Source organism: Herpailurus yagouaroundi, unplaced genomic scaffold, assembly GCF_014898765.1.
Source record: "Herpailurus yagouaroundi ecotype Mexico unplaced genomic scaffold, PumYag 100, whole genome shotgun sequence".
Taxonomy (NCBI): domain Eukaryota; kingdom Metazoa; phylum Chordata; class Mammalia; order Carnivora; family Felidae; genus Herpailurus; species Herpailurus yagouaroundi.
The window spans coordinates 75,980,490-75,999,291 of NW_024412391.1; the positions used below are offsets into that span (position 1 = coordinate 75,980,490).

Sequence of the window (18,802 nt, forward strand, 5' to 3'; positions counted from 1 at the left end):
TCTTTTCTTTTCTTTTCTTTTCTTTTCTTTTCTTTTCTTTTCTTTTCCTTTTCTTTTCATAAGAGGAGAATATTCATGAATAGAATTGCTACTTTTTAAAAGTATATTTGATAAAACCATTAAAAGAATGTAGCAGTTTGATAACATAACAGAAAAAATCTATTATGAATACATATTCCAACTAACATGAAAGAAATCAACCAACTGGTAAGATCTAATTATAGAAACTTACAAGGTAGGATGTCTAGTCATTTGCCCTCATTTATATATAAAGCTTTCATTTGTCACACACAGTTATTGCAGGTTTGGGGGAGCTTCAGTTGTTTCTTTATTTTAATAAACAAATGCTTCAAAAATTATGATAAAGGAAGAATTGCCATTTAACAAATATACTATTTTATCTTTTATAATACTAATTTTAATAGTAAATACTACCACTGATTTACTTGCAATAATTGGCTCTGAAATCATATGTAGGGCTGCTTGGGCCGACATCTAGAGGCACCACGGTGAATATAGAGGAAAAAGAAGAAAGTCTTGAGTATATGCCTTCGGAATTTGTGTGTTTCTTAACTAAATTGAATAAGGCCACTCCTTAGCAGGTACATTAATTACCAAAACCTAGAATCAGATTGGCTATATAATTTGCAGAGCCTGGTGTAAATTGAAGAATCAGAGTCACTTGTTTAAAATTATTAAGAAGTTCAAGGAGGTGACAGCAAAGCATTAAACCAAGTACAGGTCTCTGACTGCAAGACTTTGAGGGACTGAACAGGTCTTACAGCCAGGAAGCCAGCCCTGACTAGATTATTTTGACAGATTAGCAACTGGGGGAAGGGGTCTGACTAGATCTGATTAAGGAGGCAGTGTTCTCCCAGATCCGCAGGTGACCAGTGGCAAGCAGACAGTTTGGCACGGCCATTTCCAGTGAAACACCCTCAGGATTATATTTTAAATGAGACTCTGCTGATAGATAGACAAAGGACTATTCAAATGACCTGCTGGGTGATGAGCTATGTTTGATCACTTGTTTGAGACAGCCAACGTTTACTGTGCTGTAAATGCAAGCTGTTCTTTTGTCTACAGACAGTGGAAAGGTTTAGGAATAATATTGCTATGATTCCTTGTATTAGAAAGAAAAAAAAATCCTAGATGGTATAAAATGTATATATAGCAGGAAAGAAGCTTGTCTGGGGAATTTTCTTTAAGGATTCAGTGAAACAAAAGAAAATTAAAATTACTAATGTGGATTGGTGAGTCTACTATGTTATCTTTGTATATAGGTTTATATCATGCAAATCACTTATAAAACTTGTCCTGCTTGATTCACATCACAATGCTTCAATATATTCAAGGTATGACTATTATCTGTATCTCACAGATGAGAAAATTGGGGCTTAGAAAAAAAAATGTTGACTCCAATAATGTCAAAAATTTAGTAAGTGATTGAACTATAAATAAAAAATAACTTGTACTTATTGAGGGCATACTATGTGGCAGACATCATGCTAAGCAATTTCCATGTATTATTCATTTAGTTTTTATTAGTCAGAACTCTTTTAACTGAAAGTGACCTTATATCTTTCTTAATCTAGTTTAAAACATTAATGTGTTGTATGTGTGTTTGTGTCTGTGTGCGTGTGTATGTTCAACTGAGAAGTGCAGAAGGCAACCTCAGACATAACTGAATTTGTGCTTAAATGATGTTTTCAGGAATTTATCTCACCCTCTTTCAATTCTACTTTCCTCTGTATTGTTCGTTCTCACATGGAGTCCCTGCATGTGGTCAGAAGGATGGCCCTGCTCCTCCAGATTTACAAGTCTTTAATAGCCCTGATCTCACAAAGAAGGAGGCTCACAAATCTCTAATTCCCAGGGAAGGCTGGGCCCTGACTTGTTTCTGTGCCCACTCCTTCATGAATCACCAGGGTAAAGGAATACTCTTATTGGACAGGCCTAAGTCATGGCATCTCCCTGGAGCTGGACGAGAGATACACACACCATTCCTTAACTGTATAGATTGAGAATGAGAGACGTGTTTTCAAAATATGTTTCAGGGTGTTATTATCAAAAGAAAGGGAAGTGATTGAGGGTAGGCCTTAGATATCCATTACAAAGGTATATTATTATTCATATTTACACACAAGCAAACTGAGGCTTAAGGGAAAAAGTATACTCAGCTTCACTGTAAATGTATGATAGGTATGGAGCTTACCCCAAGGAAATAAAAGCAATACCTCAAATTCTATAAAACAATAGAAAGGATTTATGTTTTGAGTATATTCAAGGAATGCCATTCTCACTACCCTCAGAAAGCAGACATTTGATAACTATATATATTATCATCTTCAAACTAAAAGGTACAGAGATGGCTTTATGTAGACATAAGTAATTGGAAGTTTTATGGAAATTCTGGAATGTGTATCTTTCAATGACTAACATTTTAATGGGAACACACTTACTACTTAAAAAACCATAAATTCTAGACCATAAACTGTTGAGTGCTCTATTTATTTTTGCATCCATACTGGATATGGCGCCTGACACGCTGAAGGCACTCAGTAATTTTGTGTTAAATCAGTGAGTGAAAATGGGTGGCGGATAACCCAAGTCAACTTAGTTATTGACCTCAAAAAGTGTTTTCTATATGGGAAACTGAAGGATTTGTATGTCTTGAAAAAAAAGCTATAGACATCTACCATGACTGCATTTTGAGAGTAACTATCCCATTAACATGGGTCTACTTAGGGAGTAGCCATTGGCAATTACCTGTGTATTGGCTCTTCTCTGGTGTCAAAACTGAATGAAAGGATACTTAAGCGTTGACAACTGATCGGTCTCTAAATACTAGTATATGTTGTGCCTTAGTCGAGATTAAATTGGACCAAATTAGACGTATGGCTTCAGAATCTGAACTAGAGACAGTGGGAATCAGGCAGTTTGTAATGAAGGCAGAAATATAAAGGTATCCAGAGTAAACCTTGTAAATAGTGTAGTGTTAGGATATTTTTTCCCCCGGCCGTAAGTACTAGAGATCCTGACCAATCATCTAAGTTGTTGATCAACTACTAGAACTGTGTGTGTGTGTGTGTGTGTGTGTGTGTGTGTGTGTGCACGCGCGCGTGCATCTAATGTTTATTTTGAGAGAGAGAGCATGAACAGGGGAGAGGCAGAGAGAGGGGGAGACACAATCCTAGGCAGGCTCAGTGCTGTCAGCACAGAGCCCCATGTGGGGCTCCACCACATGATCTGTGAGATCATGACCTTCAAAAATCAAGAGTCAGATGCTTAACTGACTGAGTCATCCAGGTGTCCCTACTGCTGTGTCTTTTAAGTAGTCCAGTTTCAGTGAGGTGTGGCATTTGGTAAAATAACTACATAATCAGGTAAAATTCTGAGCACCACATTTTAAATAGGATAATGCCAATCGCACAGTGCCCAGAGAAAGACAAGCAATAAGATTTGGATTTGAATTTGGATAAGTATACCAGAAGTGAGTGCTCATGCTTAGACCAGAAGAAGAAATTATAAAGATAAATGTGGAGGGATGTAAAAAAGAGATTGAATGCATTCTTGGTAGCCGTAGAATAAAGGCTAATCAATAAAAGAAACAGAGCAGTAGATTTAACTGAAGAAGAAAATTTTCAACCTTTTGCTGACTTGTGAAAGATGATCTTGGACAATAAAATTCTACTGATAAGATATTATAGATTAGATTTCATTAGATAGAGATTCTTCAATGTAAGGAATGCATTGTCCAATTTTATGGACAATTTTCTTTTCTTTTTTTTTTAGAAAGCTAAACTAATTATTAGAGGTGGACTTAGCATAAAATTTAGAGTTCCTCTTTGTAATTATTTGGGGGAAGACACAAACAACTCTTTTTGTATTTTTATATTATTTTAAAAGAAGGCTTCCCAAATTACATAACTTTAAGGTCTCATGAAACCTAAATTAATAATGACGATTCATAACACCACAAAGATTCAAAGCTATTCTATTCATATTTGAATCCACACATTTGAATGACTATTCTAATTTATGAATATAAAACTTTAATATATGGAATTCTAGTAAGAACCGATATATTCATTTGTGATGTACTGATGAAAGTTGAACCAGTGTAATGAAGAACACTGCAGAAATACTAGCTCATAAGTACCAGTACATGCCTAAAGGTGGAAAAGTAAAGGAACTAAAATGGATGTTTATTTTCTTCAATGTCAGAATTAAATACTATATTTTTATCATAGAGCCAGACACATAGGGGGCATCCAATAAATATGTGTTTCTCTCTGGGGATCTTGCATTTCTATGATTTTGTCTGAACGTGATTTTCAAATACAAATGTTACCAATTTTTGAATTTGCTTATTTTTTTGCAAGAATTTCAGACAAGTTGACAGTCAGTTTTATTTGTTAGAAAAATATATTTTTATCTTAATGGCCTTAAAATAAAAGGGAATCTACTCATCATTACCAGCACAACAAAAAAATAACTAAAATAGAAAGACAAGCAATAAATAAAAGTGATGCTCTAGCTTTTATTGCAAAGGAGTCAAAAGCATGTATTGCTTTTCTTTTTATTAAACCATTTTTATAGCCGCTCTTTGGATAATATTTTATAAATGGCCTGAATAAAGTGTGTGCGTATTTGTTGTGGATTCTTTCAAAAGTAATGATGATTTGTGTGAAATATGGCTCACATAGTAAGTTAAAACGTTACATTAAAAACAGGAGCCAGTTGTCTCATTTGAGAATACTTACTTCTTTTCAGAGCTGATAGTTTTATCTTTGGGAATCCCTGTAATCAAGATTCTTTTTCATGAAGTTTTATTTGAGAGTATGGTTACACAGTTTCTGCTCTGTCTCTGCTCAAGAAAGAGGTCATTGCTGTCATGAAGAATGTCTACAAGCTGCAGCAAGGAACCATAAACCTCTGTTGTGACCTCTTTAAAAAAAAAGAAAAGAAAAGAAAATATAATGCCTATGATAACATGATTTAAAACAAAGATGGTTTTACACTCTCATTCTTCATACACGCACATACACGTGCTCACACACAATACTACACAAATCCTGACCTAGCTGTTACAATTTCAAAGTTTTTATTTTAGGGTTTTTGGTACATCCTATTCCCTTAGAAGTTTCCAAGGCTCTTGGTGATGAATTGTTAATAGAAACTGGGGAACACCTGCAACCATACTCATCCATTTTAATTGTGACCTGTCTCTGCACAGCATCGCCCAATGTTTTTCACTTCAAATTTATACACACATTTACCGATCTTCCAAGAAAAATAGTACCAATTGCTATCAAATTTAGAGTTTGGAACTTCTAAAATCAGGTGCTCATACTTTGTATCCTCACAGGGCACAGGGATTGGTCTGGCAAAATCTCTAGGTCTTGTTCTTCTGTACAAACATTTTTATTATACTTAATAGGTTTTAATTTTTTAGTTGGTAACATTTTATTTAAAATTTTTTTTAATCTTTATTTACTTCTGAGACAGAGCATGAGTGGGGGAGGGGCAGAGAGAGAGAGGGAGACACAGAATCAGAAGCAGGCTCCAGGCTCTGAGCTATCAGCACAGAGCCCGACGCAGGGCTCGAACTCACAAACTGTGAGATCATGGCCTGAGCCAAAGTCAATCACTCAACCCACTGAGCCACCCAGGCGCCCCTTAATTGGTAACATTTTAAAGTAGAGTTTATTTTTTACTAAGAATTGTTTGAGGGGCACCTGGCTGGCTCAGTCAGTAGAGCATTTGACTCTTGATCTTGGGGTCATGAGTTTGAGCCCCACATTGGGTGTAGAGATTACTTTTAAAAAAGTAAGAATTATTTTGAATCTTTCAATTTAGGTTGATAAGATAGAAACTGTCAATGTGAAATGTGATCTTTTATGTCAGAGATACTCTTGCCTGTGGAATACAGACCACTTTGAGATGTGAGATTTAGGAATTATGGGATTCATCACTAAATGATTAAAGTCCTGGACAACTCAATTTAATGAACTCTTATTGACATTTCTCAACAGAATTTTTAAATATTCCAGTATCTGTTGACCATAATATATCTTTACAAATTATACACCCACAGTTACATGTTCATACTTAAAACTAATGACTTGATGCTTATGATACAGCTCATTAATTATTGAAATATTGTAATATTTTGTATTGTATTGTAATATTGTAATATTTTGGTGAGGAAATACATTTTTACTATATCATTCATTCACAAATTTGCTTTAACCCCACGTTGCCGAATCTCAACTAATTTCTTTTAAACCTAAAATGTATGTGATTGGTAGAGTGGCAAAATTATATGTCTATAAAATGCTTATGTGACATATGAAACTATTTAACTAAGAATATTGGCATAAATAACATTTTCTGTATGTATTACATTTATTTGGGTGTCACTCAAATAAATTGAGTGACAATTTATTGAATGACAAATAAATGAGATTGGGGCAATCTCATTGGAAATATGAGTAATTTTTTTTTTTTGCTTCAGTTTATTTGGACCATCTAATTTCATACTTTCCCCTGGATTTTAAGATTATCCAAAAAATTCTCTCAAATGTGTGTATACGTGTGTGAAAACAGTAGAATTATTCTGTAAATAGGTGTCCACATCTGAGATGATAACACATTTATGTTTCTGCTTTGAAAATTATTTTGAGTTGCGAGTTAAACATTTTATTGTGTCTGAAATCTCTCGTGGCCACAGATCAAATGTAAGTTTCTAGTGCTCGTGCTTATAGTACAATTATAAAAATTCGTTTGTGAATTCATCTTTTTTCTCAGATAATCAAATCATTATGTGTCAGTGTTAATGAAAACCTGGGAGTGTCTTTATAACGTTGGTTTGGAGGTTTAACTAATATTCTTAAGGGCCAAACTTACAATAATGTATTAATATTTAAAGAATACACACTTGGTTCAGAAACAGAACTTTTGACTTTATAAGACATTCAGACATTCTCTTCTCTCATAGTTCTGACCACCAAATAGGTACAAAATATAAGATGTTCTTATTAGTTCAGTCTGAATTGTATATTACCTCAATTTAAACATACGAAGTTTGAAAAAATATAAAATAAAATAAACATGAAATTTGGAATAAAATTAGAATGCGGCAAATGGTAATAGTTGAATATACATGGTGTTTTCCTGATGACTAAGTAATTACATAAACAATATTCTAAATTCTAAGCCAGTGGGTTTGTGTTTAAATGTCTTTCTTTCCTACATCGCATTGAGGTGGTTTTTTTTCTTTTTTCTTTGATTCAGATCGAGGCACTGTGCAGAAGGTGGTGGTTCTTCCTGCTAATAGCTCTTCCAGGGGTGAGCTCATTCTGGAGGAGTTAGAAGTCTTTAAGGTTTGAACATCTCTTTTGTTAATCTCGGAACATGCGTGATGGATGGAATTATTTCATCTTAGGGCCACTTGGGAGGAAAAAATACTTGATAAAAGATCAAATAAATGTCATAAATTTTTGAGGGTAGGAAACACTAGATAAAGTGAGAAATATAGAGCAAATATTTTACTGAAGTGTTTTTTTTTTTTATACATTTGAAGTTAACATTAAAAGATTAGTTTTTTTCAGCGATTATCACGACTCCAAGAATTTTGGTCATCATTATTTTTATAAATGGGCTTTTGTGGTCAAGGTCTAAAAAATTTGCCGTGAAAGGGCTTTTATCATTTGCTTCACAAGCCGCTGAAACTTAAATGCTTTACATTATTGATTGTTAGATAAACTTTCTCATAATTTTTTATCCAGGAATTTTAAGAAAAACTACTTTGCTTTCTCTTGTTTTATTGCTTTCAATTCAGATGTCACTCTGGTTACATAAAACAAATGTTGTCTCTTTACCACTCAAAACTCATGTTCTGCTGAACTTGAGATTTCATTATTGTTCTCTTTGTTCTTAAATGCGGGCTTAAAAAAAAAGGAAGAAAGAAAAACAGTATACCACAACAATAAAAAGGCACACAGAAGGAAGTTCATTCCTGAAAGACATAACCTGCTCAGAAAAAGGTGCCTGTTCTTTATGTATCTGTCATCCCGGAGAGCAGATTTGTGGTGTTCTGCACACCCTTCCTTCCTTAAGATGAAAGTCATTGAAGTTCGAGTGGTTTATCTGATAAATACTTGGAAAAATGGATAAAACACAGCCAGAGGATCTGTTAGGACTACGAAGATACTTTACCATGGAATCAATCCTATTGCAGACTACTATTTCCAAATTAATCAATTAAGGGAGAAAAAAAAAGCCCATGGATATCAAAAGACCAGAGTCAGCCTTTATTTTTTTTTTTAATATTTATTTGTTTTTGAGACAGAGAGAGACAGAGCATGAACGGGGGAGGGTCAGAGAGAGGGAGACACAGAATCCGAAGCAGGCTCCAGGCGCTGAGCTGTCAGCACGGAGCCCGACGCGGGGCTCGAACTCACGGACCGCGAGATCATGACCTGAGCCGAAGTCGGACGCTCAACCGACTGAGCCACCCAGGCGCCCCCAGAGTCAGCCTTTAACAGTACAATTAGCACTGTAGGGCTCCCATGAGCAGGCTATTGCTGGGTCAGTTAAGTTGCTTTGCTTAGTTCAGCAGACTCAGAATATATTAACTTATTAATATATGGGAACATATATTACTGAATTTATAAGCATGTAAGTGATCAAGATGCATTTTTGGGGGTTATGCTAATAAATTTTAAATTTAAAGGAAAACATTTTTTTAAATAATCAAATGAAATCTGAGGAACTCTGGCAATTTTTCCAGTATGTTATTAAATTTACAATTTTTAATGCTAGACTCACTTTGGCATAAGGTTCTTCATAATTAGCGCATTAATGTTGTGCTTACCAAATGTTAACTATGTACCTTCAAGTGCTTTTTCTACGCCTTGCTTTATAAAAGAATTGATCGGTTCACTAGATTAACCAAAATTGCATTATAGATAAAATATGTTTTCCTCATTCGATTCAATAAGGACAACTTGGCTTGGCCAAAATAGCAAAGTACTTTATTCTGGAATTTTCCTGAAGTTAGCAAAAATTATTATTATTGCAGAGCTTCATTTTTAATTCTGAAATATCAGTTTTTAATAAGCAGAAAACTTTAACTGAGTTTGACACAAACCCAAACATATAAGTTATGGAAAGCTCTTAAAGAAATGTGAGTCATTCTGATCATGTGCTAACTACTTATGGTCTGTTATATAAGTTATGCTGGTGTTATCATCATGAAGAATAAACTCTCGGTGGAAAAATAGAGTCAGTCAAGACTAAAAAAAGTTGAGCTTTCTTATGGAACCCTATGCCAGTGATTGATATGCCTAAACAGAGACACAGTTACCAAATACAAGTTACTTACTGTCTTCAACATGGTATTTGTGTCATATTTTCTGATGTGAGGTAAAAATAACTGGGTGTGTATGATATACTGTGATTAGCATGTGAGGAAATAATGCATTTGAACTGAAACAAACTCCTTAGCTAAGTGTCACCCTGATATATTGCAGAAAACACAATGTAACTTTTAAAAACCAGACCCTTTGTTTATTTTATAGAGTGCAGAACCATAATGTCTTCTTTTAATCCTCTGTCCAGAATATTTCCTGAAAATACATCCAGCTTCCTCAAACTTAACTTCTATAAATTGCAATATGTTTTGTATGTGTGTGTGTGTGTGTGTGTGTGTGTTTCTAAACAATGATCAAAACCTGTGGCAAATGAATGTTGAGATACATTACCATTTTCTTTTTGAACATGTGTAAGAACACATACCTCTAGAAATGAAATAATTGTAGGTACAGTTAATTTTGAGTGCTTGCTCTCACTGGAGCTATTCAAATGAAACTTCACAGATATTTATCAGGTTATCGCAAGTCTAATTTTGAAAGGAAGTATATTTTGCTTAAGAATAAAGTTTATGAATAGAGTGACTTTCCAAAAGGATTACTATTTCAGAAAATTCTTAGGTACTTTCACTAATTCACATTTATCAAGAGGACATTTTCTAACAATATTTCTTTGTTTGCAACAGAAGAATTAATAAGCATGATTCGTTCAAATACATCCTTCCAAAGCAACCTCTGGCAGGTGCAAGGTAGTATCTTATGCAGGTAGTGCTTCTGCTGTGGAGGAATAACATGGGGTACCATTCCACAGCATCTTACCCACCCCATTCAAGCCTAAGTTTTATTCATTGGGTTCAATATTCCAAGATGTAATTTTTTCAATTCTTTCAAATTTCTCAAATTTTTATTCCTTTTCTAATGACTGTGTTGATCATGTGTTATAATTGCTACTTTTTTTTTTAGTTTAAGCATAGATATGTGTCACAACCCATCTTTATCACCAGCAAAGGAAATGTCGTTTATAGACAAGTGTTGCTAAACTTTGAAAGTATACATGCATATATAGAGAAATGATGATTTCTTGAATTTTAACGGAAAAGAGAACATTTTAATGTAAATAATTTTAAAGAATTATTTTAACAGCTGACCCCCCTTTTTTTTTAATTTTCAGGATCATGCTCCTATAACAACACTGAAAATTTCATCCAAAAAGGTAAAAAACAACCCCGTTTTTATTTTATTTGCATGTTATAAACCTTTACTATGATGAAAAATATATTCTGTAAAATATTAATTTTAGTATTGGAAAAATAACTAATACTATTTACAGGATACCACAGAATCACCTTTAATTTTTGTACATCATTTACAAGCCATTAATGGAAGACAAAATAGGTCTATTTTGTATAAAAGCCCATCAGAGGAGAACATATAAATATATACAGCAAGATATTCCAACATTTTGTATATCCTATATTCTCAAATATTACAGTGTGTGAAGCCAACCAAAATAAAAGTAATCTTTTTGTAGGAAGAACTCGGCATAATGTTTGGGCTACTATAACATCACAGACATTCTCAGGGGCTTGGAATGAGTAATCAATCCTCTTTTGAGTCACTGCTGCTATCACATGTTTGAAATGTGCAGTGCATTCTTTTATGCTTATTTCTAAGGAAGTGCTATTTTTTTTTTTTTTAGAGTTTATACATATCATTAAAAAATCTGAATGTCTCAAATCTAAACCATATAAGGATTCAGGTTTAGAGGAAGAAATGTTTGACTGTGATTGTCGGGAATGTTTAATCTTCTAATTCGTGCCTGCACACGCAAATGCACAATGACCATGAAAAGGAAAAGCCCTATCCCAATCTCTACGTGTGTGACTCATGTACTTCTCCAGGCACAGGTGTTCTCTCTGAAGAAAGTTCTAAGGGGCAGAGTCATATAGTCAAAAGTGGAATAGGCTTCAGAGTGGGACTGACATGCATTTGAATACTAACTTGTCCATAAATTATGGACAGATCATTAAACTTCACTGACCCAAGTTTCTGCCTCTGCAAGGTAATGCTTTTCTCACAAATGAGTTAATTTATATAAATTGCCTAAAGTAAAGCAGGTCTTGGTAACTGTTTAAAGAGTCTGAGATCTATTTTTCTTGGAATATGGAATAAAGATTTTAAGTGTTAGCAGAAATGATGACATAACGTTACTGTTCTTTACCTTATTTGGTCTGATACAGATGAAGAAGTATTCCACAGTCAGTCTTGTACTCTTTTCACTTGACTCAGTTTTATGAAGAAAAATAAATAGGGTACAATGTAGCTAAAGATCTCATCTGTAAAAATGTTTGTGTGGTGCATAACAAACATTTTCCCAAGTAACAAGAAGCCATTCGTCATTTTCCCCAATGTCCTAGGGAGCTGATCCCAAGTCAGAATTGTCTTTGAAGTCAGCAGGGAAGCCCTTTGTTTACAGTAGCTTAATGAAAAGAGAACGTGTCAGAATAAAATTCAAAAAGGACACAGAGCCATTTGTGTGGCAGAGTAGTTCAGTATACAATTACAGTAATACAAGTTACAATACAACTTGAAATTCAGCCGGTACCTCATAGTTCATAATACATTCCGTTAAATTGCAGTATGCAACACACGTATGCACACAGGAGAGACTGAGTATTACATCTGTCTTCAACATCTTATATTACAGATAATTAAAAATGTTTCTTTCAATCATTAGATTTAGGATATGGTAATTATTTGAGTTTTGGGGAGCTCATTTGCACAACTGAATACTACATTAAATTTTCAGTGAGAAAGAAGTACAGATCATCGATGGTATTTCATATACATTTAAATACCATGAATTTAGTACCTTCCCTAGTGCTCAGATTATATTATTTTCTATTTTATGCTTCCTTATTCCCTAGTTTATTCTTGCATTCCATATATCACAAAATAGTTGGATTAATACAAATGATAATTTCTAGAATAAAACTACCCATATTATTTCCTGAAATAAACCAGTTTCCTTAAAATATTTTGATGCAGCTGAAATATTCACTATATCTGTACTCAACCAATTCTTATTTGAAATGTTCTTAGAGAAATTATTACGGTCAAAATATGCTATTGTTTTCCTATAGTTTGATTGTCTCAAGTAGGGATCAATCATTTTCAGCCCATTTTCTAAAAAATTAATTGATCTGAATAAAATATTTTTTATTGAACAGTACACTGAGATTTTATTCAAATTATTAATTAGAATTAAAAAATTGTAAGATGATAGTTAACTGGCAGTTTATTCTACTATGTTATTTAACACTCGTTGAGAGATCAGGAGTCAGACCCTATTCTAAGGATTTTATATGGAGTTAGCCCTTACATTTAGTTCTTTAAAAAAACTGTGTGGTATAGGTACTGTATTATCCCGGCTTTATCAAAGAGGAAGCTGAGATTCAGAAAAGTTTCACAGTGTATTTGTGGTTGCACTGGGATTTGAATCCCAGAAGTGTGGCTCCAGAACCTAGTGGATCAGTGGTGCCCCTGTTAATTTAAATTTTAAATTTTAAGTTGTATATGTGAAATATGTATAGATGTCTGTGTGTGTGTGTGTGTACATGTGCATATATGTACATATTTAAGTTCCAGCTTAGAGATTCTCTAGCTTGAATTATACGATATCACTTCTTTATAAAATAAGTGTCAGTTAGAAACTTAATCTTTCAACTCCTGAGAACTAATTTATGCATAGATAAAAGAATTGGAGCAGCATCGTAAGAAGCTCTTGACATCGTACAAATGAAGGAGAGTGAAATCTTTATTTATGACTTAGGGTGCTGCGGATCACTGGGTCATACAGAAAAGTTAAGACATATCTAAATATAAATGCTGATATTCTTCTAAATAATTTAAAATTCCTCTAATGAGTAATATGTTATTTTCAAAGGCATGTGAAACATGTTTTTCTTCAATTTTATCTAATACTGTGTACTGTTTTCCCTAAACTTACAAATACCCTTTATTTTAGACTTGACTTTTTCAAATTTACAAGGTGATGGGTTCCCATATTTGAAGAAAAAGAAAGCTGCCTGTGCACTCAAAAAAGAAAGCAAACATCATAATTTAAATCTGTAATATATTAGCTCACATCTGAGAGAACAATAAATCCCAATGTCTAAAATGTATTACCGTTCTACATAGGGCTCTGAGCTTTTTTTTTTTTTTTTTTTTTTTTTTTTTTTTTTAAACAGGAAAGTGGTAATGTTCTAAGCATATTAACATAGGAGAATTCTATTTATTTTGGCTTTCTACCCTCTGTACTTCGCTTCTTATTTTTAGCCTATTTTAAAATGAATCTAAGTTGGTATAGACACATATTATAACGTGTTCCTGCTAAAAGTCCTCTTTAATGTCCACATCTGAAATAAATCATAATCTTTCCTCTAATAGCAACAGTTGTATGTGAGCTCCAATGAAGGGGTTTCCCAAGTGTCTCTGCATCGCTGCCACATCTATGGTACAGCCTGTGCTGACTGCTGCCTGGCCAGGGACCCTTACTGTGCCTGGGATGGCCATTCTTGCTCAAGATTCTACCCAACTGGGAAGCGGTGAGTCCCAAACATTCAGCTTAGAATCAAAAGCGATGTTCCCGGACAACTGAGTCATACTCCACATGTATTCTTTTCAATGGCGTTAGAAATAGTAGCTATTGGGGCGCCTGAGTGGCGCAGTCGGTTAAGAGTCCAACTTCAGCCAGGTCACGATCTCGCGGTCCGTGAGTTCGAGCCCCGCGTCAGGCTCTGGGCTGATGGCTCAGAGCCTGGAGCCTGTTTCCGATTCTGTGTCTCCCTCTCTCTCTGGCCCTCCCCCGTTCATGCTCTGTCTCTCTCTGTCCCAAAAATAAATAAACGTTGAAAAAAAAAAAAAGAAAGAAATAGTAGCTATGTTCAGCATCATGTGTAGTCAATGAATGAAGTAAATGCCTATGCTTTATAACTTGAGATTTTCACAGATATGTGAGGATACAGTCCTTTGGCTTTTTGTGGGGGGTTTTGGTTTTTGTTTTATTTTTAATATAATTTATTGTCGAGTTAGCTAACATACAGTATATACAGTGTGCCGTTAGCTTCAGGGTAGCTTCCCATGATTCATCGCTTACATATAACACCCAGTACTCATCCCAAGACATGCCCTCCTCAATACCCATCACCCATTTTCTCCTCTCCCCCTCCCCCCGACCCATCAACCCTCAGTTTGTTCTCTGTATTTAAAAATCTCTCTGGAAAAATTTATTTCTCCTCTTAAAGCTCCTGTAGCTACACAATCCTGTGGACCATCAAAAAGTTCAAACAGCATGTAACATTTTAGCATTACCTGAATTTTTATGTGCTTCAGTATATGATTAAACTCCACCTTCCTAGGGTTTCCTGTGGCACTTAATATTTCTATAATCAAACGTTTTCTTAGTTTTGGCAACAGGAACATTGCTCCAACATGGTTACCCTGAATTGCTTTCAGAACCTTGATGCCCATGCTGTTTACCTCTTAGAGGGGTAAGTGCATGAATGCTGGTCAGATTGACAGAGTTAGGCAATGTGAGGCTAAGTGCCATTTATCCAAGCAAAAGCTCAGATAGGAAACTCTGAACCAACTTGCACTAAGTTGGAAGGGACCACCAGTAGTGACACTGATTATAGAACAAAGAATATGCATAATTTAGGGTCAGCCAAGGTCATAGCTATTTTCAGTCATCTCTTGGTGTGGGTCATGATGGGTGGCAAGGCCAAAACCTAACAAAATTAGGGTCAGCAGGAGAGAGCAAATAGGACCAGCCTTAAGCACTAATGATTTTCAAGGAAAATCATTGGGGTGAAGGTGTTTTATAGCTTCTTTACTCTCTGTTATACATATAGGCCCTTAAAGACAGAAGTATTTTGCCTGTCAAGATTGTACTGATACTTTTACCTATTAGTTCAACAAATTTGTATCACGGGACAGTTATCTGCCAGGCAATGTTCTAGATTTAGGCATACAACGTGAAAAACAAGAACAATAAAAAGATGAAAATTCCTGCCTTGAGGGATAATAAATTCTAGAGGGGGAAGACAGAAAATAAATAAATAAGGAAGCCCTCTAGTGTATCATATAATGATAAGGTCCATGATTTTTTTTAATTTTTAATTTTTTTTTAGGTCTATGAATTTTAAAAGGGCAAAGAAGGGAGACAGAGGATGTGGGAAGCAGGGAGTTGCAATATTAAGTGGATGGTCCCACTGAAGGTGTGAGGTTTGAAGATGGACTTACGTGAGGAGGAATGGCACAAAGGCATTATCTGGGAGAATAGCATTCCAGGGAGAGGAACCACATATCCTTAAAGCTGGAGTGCACCGAGATTGTTCAAGAAACAGCACTGAAACTAACGGGGCTATGGTGGAATGAGAAAAAGGAAGGGTAGGAAGAAACGAGGCCAGAATGCACGATGACTTAGGACTTAGTAAGTTATTGAAGGCTTTTGTTTAGAGTGAAACAGAAAGCTACTGAGGGCTTTTGAGCACATGAATGATATTATTTTGACTTTTGGTTTGAAAAGATCATCTGGTTGGGTTTGGCTGGATTATAGCCCTGCGATAGGAAGTGGATGGGGAGAGAGGAGACAGAAGCTGCAAGGCAGTTAGGGCACCGTGAGGATCCAGGTAAGACAGAATGGTGGCTCGCACAGGGATGATAGAGGTGGAGGTGGCAAAGTGGTCTGATTCTGGATAGAGCTCACAGCATCTGCTGATGTATTATATGTAGGATGTTAGAGAAAGAGAGGACTGAAGAATGAACCAAGTCCTCAGAACTGAGCGTATGCAGTTGTAGTTTCCTGAGAAAGAGAAGACTATGGAAGGAGCAGGTATGTGGAGAGAAAGATGATGTTAGCAGTGCCTATGAGATGTTCAATCTCATATAATATGAATTTGGAGTACACAGGCATGGCCTGGGATGGAAAATTTGAAAGACTTTTGTATTTAAAGGCATGAAATGTGAAGAGAACACCCTTTCTTTAAACCAATACTTTTTTTAAAAATTTTTTTAACGTTTATTTATTTTTGAGACAGAGAGAGAGACAGAGCATGAATGGGGGAGGGTCAGAGAGAGGGAGACACAGAATCCAAAACAGGCTCCAGGCTCTGAGCTGTCAGCACAGAGCCCGACACAGGGCTCGAACTCACGGACCGCGAGATCATGACCTGAGCTGAAGTCGACCGCTTAACCGACTGAGCCACCCAGGCACCCCAAACCAATACTTTTTAGTATCTGTGTTCAAAGACCCATGTTCTTCTGTGTCATTTTAAGATTTAGGCAGGAAGTCTATGGTGTCTTTTGATTTCTACATAGAAGTTTAGAACCTCAGTACCCTGAGATCTTCTGCTGGCACTGGACTAGAGATCTAAACCTGAACACATAGTATGAGGAAAGCAAACTCCACATGTAATCTCAAATCAATTATATTTGTAGTCATTGCTGATATTCTTTTTTACCAAACTTGTTTTGCACTCCCAATTACGATAGCAGTGATATTTAAAAATTATTACCATAATTGTTTGTAGGACAATACATTTTTCTTGACAAAGAGTTCTAAAAATTGGCATGTCTAACCCCTAGAATACAATCATCTATCTATTAAACAGATTTAGTGCTAAAGGAAGCTGAAGCAACACACTTTCTTTATTATTATTATTATTATTATTATTATTTCATTTCTTTTAAGAGATAGAGAGAGAACGAGTGGGAGAGGGGCAGAGGGAGATAGAGAGAACCCCAAGCAGACTCCATGCCATCAGCACAGAGCCCAGTGCAGGACTCAAACTCACAAACCACAAGATCATGGCCTGAGCCGAAACCAAGAATTGGATGCTCAAACAACTGAGCCACCCAAGTGTCCCAGAAGCAACACACTTCTTAAGAATGAAAGTGATGTGAGGATTACAAAGTGATTCTTACCATAGTCCTTGAGGCATACCAGCCTCTCAGTTCTAATGTGGAACTGGGGATTACACTCCTTCCCTGCATAATTTCCAGACCTTGGCTTTGGTGAACAAGCATTTTTATTTAACAAAGAATAGTTCTCAAGTAAAATTCCATCCTATGTATAGATTATCATTACATATTTGTGATTTTTTTCTCATATTCTCCCTCTAATTACAACCCCAGTTATCTTTTCTAAGATGTATGTTTAAAGGTAGATTTCACATTGTCATCCTAATACCACAAATCATGATCTTAATCATTTCCTTCTAATGAAGAAAGAGCTGAAACTACCTAGCAATTTTTTAATGTTACAATATCATGCCTGATATGAAACCATGTATCATAGGTTTGCTGTTAGAACTAATAAATGAATTCAGTAAAGTTGAAGGGTACAAAATCAACACTCAAAAACCTGTTGCATTTCTATACATTAATAATGAGCTATCCGAAAGAGAATAAGAAAACATTCCCATTTACAATTGTGTTAAAAGAGTAAAATACCTAGGAATAAATTTAACCAAGGAGGTGAAAGACCTGTATGCTGGAACTACAAGACATTGATGAAAGAAACTGAAGACACAAACAAATGGAAAGATAATTCATGTTCATGGATTGGTAAAATAAATATTATTAAAACCGCCATTCTACCCAAAGCAATCTGCAGATTCAGTATAATCCTATCAAAATTCCAATGGCATTTTCCACTGGATTAGAATGAATAATCCTAAAATTTGTATGCAATCTCAAAAGACCCAAATAGCCAAAGCAATATTGAGGAAGAACAAAGCTGGATGCATCATGTTTCTTGACTTCAAACTAGATTACAAAGCTATAATAATCAAAACAATATGCTATTGTCATAAAAAAGAGACACATAGAGACACATAGAGCAGAATAGAGAGCCCAGAAATAAATCCATACATATATGGTTAATTAATTTACAACAAAAAAGGGAAGAATATACAATGGGGAAAGACGGTCTCTTCAATAAATGGTGTTGGGAAAACTGAGCGGCTACATACAAAAGAATGAAACTAGAATACTATATTACACTATAGACAAAATTTAACTCAAAATCATTTAAAGACTTGAATATAAGACCTAAAACCACAAAACTCCTAGAAGAAAACATAGGCATTAATCTCCTTGATATAAGTCTTAGGGATGAGTTTTTAGATATGACTCCAAAGCAAAGAGAACAAAAGAAAAAATAAACCAGTGGGACTGTATCAAAGTAAAAAACTTCTACACAGAAAGGACTTCATCACCAAAAGAAAAGGCAGCCTACTGAATGGGAGAAAATGTTCGCAAGCCATAGACCAGATAAGGGTTAATATCCAAATACATAAAGGATTCATCCAACTTCGTAGCAAAAAAAATGAAATAAAATAAAATAAAATAATTAAAAAAAA

General features: G+C 35.1%; 1 protein-coding gene across 1 annotated transcript in view; it reads left to right on the top strand.

The window, feature by feature from the left end:
* The window catches only part of SEMA3C (semaphorin 3C), a 177,445-nt gene that overhangs the window by 144,876 nt on the left and 13,767 nt on the right, over positions 1–18,802 (top strand). The window contains exons 13-15 of the mRNA XM_040472808.1: positions 7,300–7,388; positions 10,549–10,590; positions 13,827–13,984. Of these exons, the coding sequence (XP_040328742.1) occupies positions 7,300–7,388; positions 10,549–10,590; positions 13,827–13,984 (289 nt within the window). The remainder of the gene's footprint in view (positions 1–7,299; positions 7,389–10,548; positions 10,591–13,826; positions 13,985–18,802) is intronic.